The sequence below is a fragment of the Arachis ipaensis genome, chromosome B03 (assembly GCF_000816755.2).
Source record: "Arachis ipaensis cultivar K30076 chromosome B03, Araip1.1, whole genome shotgun sequence".
NCBI classification, from domain to species: Eukaryota; Viridiplantae; Streptophyta; class Magnoliopsida; order Fabales; family Fabaceae; genus Arachis; species Arachis ipaensis.
In genome coordinates this window covers 132,614,627-132,623,379 of record NC_029787.2, presented here as the reverse complement: position 1 = coordinate 132,623,379, position 8,753 = coordinate 132,614,627, and the positions used below count along the sequence as shown (strand labels likewise).

General features: G+C 37.0%; 2 protein-coding genes and 1 long non-coding RNA gene across 6 annotated transcripts; 2 read left to right on the top strand and 1 right to left on the bottom strand.

Annotated features, from left to right (window-relative positions):
* LOC110270459 lies at positions 1,083–1,843 on the top strand. Its single transcript, XR_002359999.1, has 2 exons — positions 1,083–1,212; positions 1,800–1,843. It is a non-coding gene; the product is annotated as an uncharacterized LOC110270459 (long non-coding RNA).
* On the bottom strand, positions 1,307–4,636 carry LOC107632107 (histone-lysine N-methyltransferase ASHR2). Of its 4 annotated transcripts, none has more exons than XM_016335753.2 (4): positions 4,538–4,636; positions 4,239–4,422; positions 2,397–3,755; positions 1,307–1,564 (listed from the first exon to the last, which is right to left on the bottom strand). In XM_016335753.2, the coding sequence occupies exon 3, from the start codon at positions 3,647–3,649 to the stop codon at positions 2,417–2,419; it is 1,233 nt and encodes a 410-aa protein (XP_016191239.1). In that variant the 5' UTR covers positions 3,650–3,755; positions 4,239–4,422; positions 4,538–4,636; the 3' UTR covers positions 1,307–1,564; positions 2,397–2,416. The 4 variants fall into 4 exon arrangements, with proteins under 4 accessions (XP_016191239.1, XP_016191240.1, XP_020975620.1 ...); XM_016335754.2 differs by having other exon boundaries at positions 4,239–4,294; XM_021119961.1 differs by lacking the exon at positions 4,538–4,636 and adding an exon at positions 4,481–4,498 and having other exon boundaries at positions 4,239–4,294.
* Positions 4,768–7,661, top strand: LOC107632108 (eukaryotic translation initiation factor 3 subunit I). Its single transcript, XM_016335756.2, has 7 exons — positions 4,768–5,290; positions 5,409–5,536; positions 5,722–5,841; positions 5,963–6,052; positions 6,159–6,245; positions 6,362–6,441; positions 7,383–7,661. Exons 1-7 carry the CDS (start codon positions 4,891–4,893, stop codon positions 7,456–7,458), a joined length of 981 nt encoding a protein of 326 aa, XP_016191242.1. The 5' UTR covers positions 4,768–4,890; the 3' UTR covers positions 7,459–7,661.

Below are 8,753 nucleotides of genomic sequence, written 5' to 3'. Positions count from 1 at the left end.
AAGCAAGCTACAATATTTAAAAAAAAAGGAAAAAATAAAGAAAAGAAGAAATCATCTTAGTCCATGAACATTAGAAGTTAGAAATTCAGGTGCAGTTAATTTCATATAAAATTGATAGCTAAGACTTAAGAGCTATTACATAATAATTTAATTAAATTTGTCAAATTATTTAAGGACTTTCAACTATCAATTTTCTATGTATGAAATTAATTGTACTTGAATTTTTAATGTCTGAGACAGTGCAAAGATAAAAGAAATTTGAATCCATTTGCACAAAAAAGTTCATTTTCCATTTAAATTCCCAGCAACAAATTTTCTGAGTACTATAACAACTTGAATATCAGATGAATTGGGGGAAACAATTATGATGCCAAAAAAATTAAATTTAATACTTAGGCTGAGGCATGAATGGGAATTGGAGATTTAGATGATACTAGAATCCAAGGAGTTGAATCAAAACTTAAGGATTGCACGGACTATTTAATTGCTTACCATTCAAAAGGGGTAAAAAAAGGGGACAAAACAATGATTTTTATTTTTTTCTTTCGGGTGTCGACAAAACAATGATTTCTTTCTACCAATTTGTTTCCCTTTTTTTTTTTAAATAAACTAGTCTCTTCGTATGTAACCAAGAAAAGGGAAAAACCAAGACTAAATAGCATATAACCAATTTGGATTGGTCAAGGGATCAGTCCTTTCATCCATTTAAGCAAGTGTCTGAACCCCTCAAAAGATAAATTGGATTCTATCTAGAGCTTTGACGAGAACGCCATGAAATCAGTTTTTGAAAACCCTATTTTTAAAAATTAACACATTCAAACAACAAATGCATAAACCTTATATATAATTTATAGATAATTTTCTTATTTTCTAAGGAAATCGTGGCCTATTACGGATAGAGATAGCAGGTTAAGTGACCTAACTGAGATGTGATTTCAAATATTTGATTAATGTCTCTCCAACTAACATTATATTTAATCTTACATGCTTTATGTATTATTGGACAAAAATTACTCAAATTTTCGTCAATAAGATTCAGATACAAGAAATTCAATTAGTACCAAAAAATGAAAATAAAATAAAAATCTCATATGCTTTACATTAACATAGAACGGCTATATTGAGATTAATTCAAGCCAACAATCAATCTGCATGTGAGACCATAGGAGTTGGTGGATTTCCTTGTTGGTAGGAATTAATAATGAGAATAATGTGATTCCCTACTTTCAGATTTTAAAAAAAAAAAAGAGGTGATTTCTCTTGCATGAATTATATTTTGGGTTTGATCTGGCTTCATTTTTCTCATGGAAAAGACTTATTATCAAAAAAGCATATTTAAAAAAGAGAGGTGCTAGTAGTATGTTTCTGGCAAATTTAAAGCAGATTTAAAATAAAGCAACAAGCTACAGCTTCAGACACACGATTACAATCTTAAAAACAGCCCAAAGAACTGTCATTGGTTCCTGAGTTGTGAGCATTAATCTCCGTTTGTACAGAGTGTAATTTGAGCAAAAATCTAGCAGAGGTAGATTGTAGAAGTCCCTCAATCCACATGAAACAATGCCTACAATGACATAATCTAGTGAATAACGCCATACTCAAATAAGACAGTGTCGAATGTATAATTGGATGGAAGAAACTAATGGAATATATCAAATTCAAATAGGAATGTTGAATGTGAGAACACTAATAATAGTAATAAAGAATTAATAGAATGCTTCAACTGGGCAACAAGCAATACTTTTCAAATTTCCAAGTATAATGACACAAGAAAAGGGTTGGTAGGCGTGATGAATAAGTTACCTTCCAAAAGGGGGTTTGATAAAAAGTAGACATTTTATTTCAAAAATAAAAAAAGGGAAAGGAAATGAAAACTTTCAATTTGAACTGAATACTGACTAGTGACTAAACTCTCACTAAGGCAACTCTTAAACAAAAGGGTTTCAAATTTTTCATAAGTCATGAAATCCAATTCTAGATTTGTTAATGGTTATTAAGCTTTACATTCTTATATATAAGTTACAACATCTTTCACTAGAGACACAACTTGAGTGAGACTAAAGAGTTATAAATTGGCAGTAATTTATTAAGACATACTTTATTAAACCAAAAAGAATTGTATATCCGTCTAAATTGTTGATAGCAAAAAAATTGTGGAGGAAAAAGGATTTTCAGTCTCAATACTCGTTTTGCCAGAAAGAACAGGCTGAGTCTCGGTTACATATATGAAGACTGAGATAACCAATGCGACAAAAGGTCCATAGAGAAGGTTTTTAGGATTTATAAGCAAGATAATACATACTTGGAAAATGCGAGGCACTGAGATCAATGAACACATCACAAAAGGGGAATTTAAAATAAATAAATAAATAAATTATGGAATGTAGGATACTTACAACAGTAGGAACCTGGTGACTCAGTCCTCCATGGGAGCTTCATCTTGCTCATCATCACTTTTCAATTTGCCACAGACATTACATTCCATGACATTAGATGGACTATCAACTTGTGGGGGTAGAGGAGCCAAAGTTCCCCCGCAATTTGGTCTATCACACATGTACCTTAAAAAGAAATATGCGTGTGGGAAATCATTATTATTGTCTGTATCTGACGCTGCCATGTTTTCATATTGGTCCTCCTCATCCATAACCTCTTCTCCATCCTCTGCATTATCTTCTTCGATAGTGTCATCATTATCTGACCAATTTGATTCGACATTACACCGATCACAATTACAGGTGAAGCCATAGTCTTCCATCAATCTCTTCTGCCTGCTAGCATAGTTTTCATTGACAGGGAAATAGCTCAAACAGATCTCCCTGCCTTGAGGAACATCATGAATCATCCTAACAATAATGTCAGTATTATTACTGCCATCTGGTGGATTACTATCCACATAATCAAATCTGCAGGCATTGGGAAGGCAATCGTGGTTAAAAAAGGAGGCATAGGGGTATATACCATAAGCTCTAACAGACCTCTGGCCATCATCAACAGAAACAGGCTGCATTAAGCCAAAGGCATTGTGCTTGTCCTTGGCCAGAAGCGCAGAGGTGAGTTCCAAAGAAAATACATTCTGAAGACCAATGGGAGCAATTGAGCAGAGGGATGAAATAAGAGGGTGTAGGAATTGAGCTGCAGAAATTGTAGCGTCATCAGGAGAACCATGAAGAGAAAGCAAGATTTGAAAGTCTGAGGGGGAGATATTGGCAAGATTGTACGCAGCAATGAGAAATTGAGCCTGGACTTGAAGCTCAAGGGGATGTCCAAGAAGAGGAGAGTTGGCTTGGAAGTGAGACAATGCTTGACATACCCAAGAAGAATGAGATGAATTCAATGCCTTTGAGAGACAATTAGAGCTGCAAAAACGATAATGTCTACATGAAGGGCACAAAACTGCGGAAGATGAAGAATCGCCCTGTAAAGAGGATGGTAAGGTTCTAAAGCAGTGATCACAGAAGGAGGAGGCTAGGGTAGAGGAGGACGAAGATAAAGACTGCGGGATCAATGGCAAAGCAGAATAGAGCAGGATAGGAGAATCTCTAAGGACAATTTGGCCGGCTTTAAGAGGTTGTGATGCAACCATTCCCCTCCCTCTTCCTTGTATCTCCTCCACCTTCAAAAGGGAACTTGGAGCAGCCACAGACATTTGCAAGTAATTTTGATTTCTGATTTCCAAATTAGATTAGGTAAGCTACGGGAGGCTACACCGTTTTTATTCCCCGTTCTTTGTGTGTTCCGAGAAGTCAAAGTATCTGCAAGGCAAGAAACAAAGGTGGCATGGATTTCATCGTGAGTTATCCTACATATGAAATCACTATGCCTGTTCATATTTAGACGAGTAAATACCCCCCTCCCCCCCTTCTCCCTCCTCCTCCTCTTGTTTTCCTTTCGCCAATGAAGTGCAAAGAAGTCCACACCAACACAATTTGAACCAGGAAACTAAAATTCCAGAAATCATAACTGAATCAGTTAAATGTTTTAATTTACTCAAATATTCTTCTACTGATGATACCCTTGCAAGTAAAATAAACGAATAAAATTAACTGGTTTCTGATTCAGGTATACTGTTGTTCAAGAGTAACGTAAACATCATAAGAATTTAGTAGTTCATTTTTAACTGAGAGTGACCCAGAAAGAAACTAATGTTGAGCTTAGGGCTTAGCACAAGCATATCCAGAGAACATGTAAAAAACAAAGCAAGTCTTCTTTTTTTCATTCTTTTAAAAAAAATTTACCCTGATGGTCCAGTTCAGCTCAGGAGATGATAGCATCCATAGACGAGGTTGCTTTTCTGCCACAAAGAGAACAGAATGATTTCCTACACGAGTCACTCTGTATATACCCTAAGCTCAAGCATATAAAGTGATTTCTCCATCAACATAATTAAGACTATGTCCTTCTTTCTTCCTAAGCATGGCACTGGTAATATTGCGAAAAAGAAAGTGGAGGTGAGTGTGAAATGTGAATACGTGCTTACATTTCTGTTACCCAAATCATCAAACACTTGGCATGCGGTATTAAACATTGGACTCACCTTGCACAACAAGAACAAGTTGCAGTTGCCAACCCCCCCTTCCCTGCAATCGCGCATTTCCCGGCAGGGTTTTGCTACATTCCTTCATTACTACTGCTATAAAGGCCCAGTAAATTATGGGCCAGACGCTTTCCATTTAGGCCCATATACCCTAGTAGCAACAAAATTTGGGCCTAAACAAAATATAAGCCCAAGATCCGATAGCAAGGAAACAAACATAACCACCACCGCCATCAGTGCCAGTGGCAAAAGGAAAAAGCAACCAGAAGCATAAGCAGAACCCTAAGTCCTAACCCTAACAGAGGAAGAGGTCGCCAGAAGCGAAAAACAGTTACAGAAACTCACAACACAAGATGAGGCCGATTTTGATGAAGGGCCACGAGAGGCCGTTGACTTTTCTGAAGTATAATAGGGACGGCGACCTCCTCTTCTCTTGCGCCAAGGACCACAATCCCACCGTCTGGTTCGCCGATAACGGAGAGAGATTGGGAACCTACCGTGGCCACAACGGCGCCGTCTGGTGCTGTGACGTTTCACGTGACTCCACGCGTCTTATTACAGGCAGCGCTGACCAGACCGCCAAGCTCTGGAATGTTCAGACCGGCCAGCAGCTCTTTACATTCAACTTCGATTCCCCGGCCAGGTCCGTTGACTTCTCCGTCGGTGACAAGCTCGCCGTCATCACCACCGACCCCTTCATGGAGCTCACATCCGCTCTTCATGTCAAGCGCATTGCCAGGGACATCTCCGATCGTGAGTTTCTGTGCTCTTTGTTTTGCCTAATTAGGGGTTTTGGAAGGTTTGGTCTAATTAGTTTTGGTGATATATTGTGATCTGATTTTTTTTTGTTTTTAAAAAATTTTGTTTCCAGAGACTGCGGAGTCTTTGCTTGTTCTTAAAGGGCCTCAGGGAAGGATCAACAGAGCTCTATGGGGACCGTTGAATAAGACCATTATTAGCGGCGGAGAAGATGCCATTATTCGCATTTGGGATTCTGAGGTAAAGTAAATTAGCCAAATGATTATGGTGCTTCTTGTGATTGGTTTATGCATGGATCTTTAATTTGTTGTTATGGATTTTGTTGCTTTGTGCTTGATTTAGAGTACTTTTGGGTTTTGTCTAGAAGAGGAGAAATTGGTTATTGATTATGTTTTTGAACCCAAATTGTTTTTTGAACTTTTTAGACTGGAAAACTGCTCAAAGAGTCGGATAAGGAATCCGGACATAAGAAGACGATAACATCACTTGTCAGATCTGTTGATGGTTCACATTTTCTCACTGGCTCCCTCGACAAGTCTGCCAAGGTATTCAACATTCTAAATCTTTGTTGTGATTTTCTATCCTCGTTAGTACTGATTGCTGTTTTTTAATCTGCACTAGATATTATTTTTTCATCACCTAACATCATCTACCCATGTGTTTTAGCTTTGGGATACAAGAACGTTGACACTTATCAAAACTTATGTGACTGAACGCCCAGTGAATGCAGTTGCAATGTCACCTCTTCTTGATCATGTATGTATTCTATCTCCTATTCATGTGGTGTTTTGCAAGAGCAATTGATTTTGCTTGGGAGCTACTTATATGGTCTTCTAAATATTTTGTCCTCTGTATCTTAAAGGTGGTAATTGGAGGTGGTCAGGATGCATCAGCTGTTACAACTACTGATCATAGAGCTGGGAAATTTGAAGCCAAATTCTTTGATAAGGTATATTTAGTTCTCTCTCCTATTGTCTGTTTCAGTTCCATAATGACCTGAGCTGCATGATTATCCAATTATCCTGCTTATTATTTGTATGATGTATTTCTTTTCTGTTTACCTAGATTCTTCAAGAAGAAATTGGTGGTGTTAAAGGGCATTTTGGACCAATTAATGCATTAGCCTTTAACCCTGATGGGAAAAGGTATGACTGCTGTTCTTCCTTCCCCTCCCCTTCCCGTTTCAAATTTTCCTGTTGCAACATGGATTCATGGAATGCTAGTATTCTTTCATTATTGGAACTTACCACAACTTAGTTATGCTAGTTAGCACTTCCAATGTTGAAAACTATGGCCATGATTATATTACCCTTACCATTTTAATGGTTAATTGTTGAAAATGATTTGTGATATATAGAATGTAATATGATTACCTAATACATGTACCCAACCGTGGGAATTGGTTTAGATCTCTATAGTGTGTATATGCGAAATATCATCATTCGTATAATGGTGATAGTGTTGAAATCTAGCATTGCGCTATTTAAATATTGTTGGCATTTTTAATCTTATTCTAATGCCATATATATATATATGATGACTTGATAAATGATATATAATATGTAAGCCTCAACATTTGGTAGCATAGATTAAAATTTACTGTTGGCTTGGATTATATACCTCTATTGCATTGTAATGGGTTAGTTTGTAAGTGCAACATTCTTAGATATTATGACCGTTTTATCCAAGTGAAGTTCCTTCAAATGCATGTAGCAATTGTTCAGGTGAACAACTCAAACTTGATTTCATATAATATGTAGCATTGGATTTGTAAGAATGGATGTAGGTAGTTTGTTGCGTCTTTTCTTTAAAAAAATATTCATATATTTCAAGTTACTCCCTCAAAATAAGTGTCTTTTTGAAAAATTAACGTATTTAGACAATTATATATGAATTTTTCAATGAACCTACAAAGTAACTTGTTTTGATAATGGGGGAGTAGTTAATATTTTTGTTTCATCAGTGTTTAGTAAATTGTTTTAACTTGCTATCCTTCATGTATAGTGTGATACATGGTTCTGGATTACTTTTGAATTGTTTCTTTCATTTATTTTAATGGGCATCTGATATATCGTGTGTTTTGTAGTTTTTCAAGTGGAGGTGAAGACGGTTATGTACGGTTGCATCACTTTGACCCAGATTATTTCAATATCAAAATATAGGCTTCACAAGAGTAATTTTTTATATTGGCTGCGGATAGTAGAATTTAGCCTTCAATTGCTTTCATAGCAATTAAAATGGCAATGTGGTTTCGAAAGCCCATCCATTGTAATGAAGATATACTTTAAATTTTGATCCATGTTTTGATTATTACACTAAAATTAAGAGTTATGAAAAATCTTGTGTAAGTTTTTCAGTGTCATCATATGCATGGCGTAAGTGATTTTGATCAAAGTTCTTGTTTCGGTTAATCACCAAATTATTAGATGCATCCTATGTGGAATTCATCCAAAATCCGGTTTTAGTATTATTATTTTTTAAAATAGTGTTTGGACGAGCCTTTTATTATTTAATGCCCTTTTAACACAGTTCAAGTCTCAGAATGATAGCCATCAATGCATACACCGCCTTGGAACCAAATATAATAAACTTAAGCACACAAGAATCCTAGTAATCTGAGACTTGAAATATGATTATAATGGTATGAGTAAACTACCATTTGTACCTACAAAAATTGAAAATGCTGATATATCTACCCATAGAAAAAGAAAATTATCATTTGTATCCATGAAATATGGATTTTGCATAACAAAATTATCCAAACACTACAAAATTATCTAAAATTCTTAAATTACCCTTATCTTCACTACTACACCACCTCTTTCACCCAATCACCTTGTTAATCCTAACCCTCTTCACCTAGCCACCACCCTCCTTTTCCTTTCTAATCTCAAATCCCACCACCATTTCATCTCCTTTATCACTATCATCGCCCCATCACCACTATATCTCCATCATCATCTTTTTCAAGCAACAACAACAATAGAAAAAGCAAAGAGAAAAAACTGTTCTTCCTCCCTCACTGAACACCGTCGACGACGATGGTGGCAGTGACACCAACCCGCGCCGTTGCCCTTTCCTCCTTCTCCGATTTCTTGCGCGCTCTCTTCCTTCCAGACCAGCGACAACGACAGATCTAAAGTGTGAAGAGAAAGTATCACGGCGCCGATGCCCTCTCCTCCTTCTCCGATTTCTTGCGCGCTCTCTTCCTTCCAGACCAGCGACAACGACAGATCTAAAGTGTGAAGAGAGTGAAGAGAAAGTATCAAGTCTGAATAACCAAACACAAGCCTCGTGTATTTGGATTCACTTTTTCTGGGAGAAAAGAAAAATGGCGAAAGAAACAGAAAGAGAGAGAGAGAGAGCTCGCTGCGGTTTTGGTTCACAAAGGAGACCGTGGTGGTGGCGGCTAGCGCGGTGGCTCGTCGGGGGCACTGGTTCAGGGATGAAGAGAAGG

What these genes read in the sequence shown, in the direction of transcription:
- LOC107632107 (XM_016335753.2), bottom strand. Translation starts at nt 3,649, where the DNA reads ATGTCTGTGGCTGCTCCAAGTTCCCTTTTGAAGGTGGAGGAGATACAA.
- LOC107632108 (XM_016335756.2), top strand. Translation starts at nt 4,891, where the DNA reads ATGAGGCCGATTTTGATGAAGGGCCACGAGAGGCCGTTGACTTTTCTG. An exon ending in TGCCAGGGACATCTCCGATC is followed by an intron (nt 5,291 to 5,408) that starts GTGAGTTTCTGT and finishes TTTTGTTTCCAG; the next exon opens with AGACTGCGGAGTCTTTGCTT. An exon ending in TGTCACCTCTTCTTGATCAT is followed by an intron (nt 6,053 to 6,158) that starts GTATGTATTCTA and finishes TGTATCTTAAAG; the next exon opens with GTGGTAATTGGAGGTGGTCA.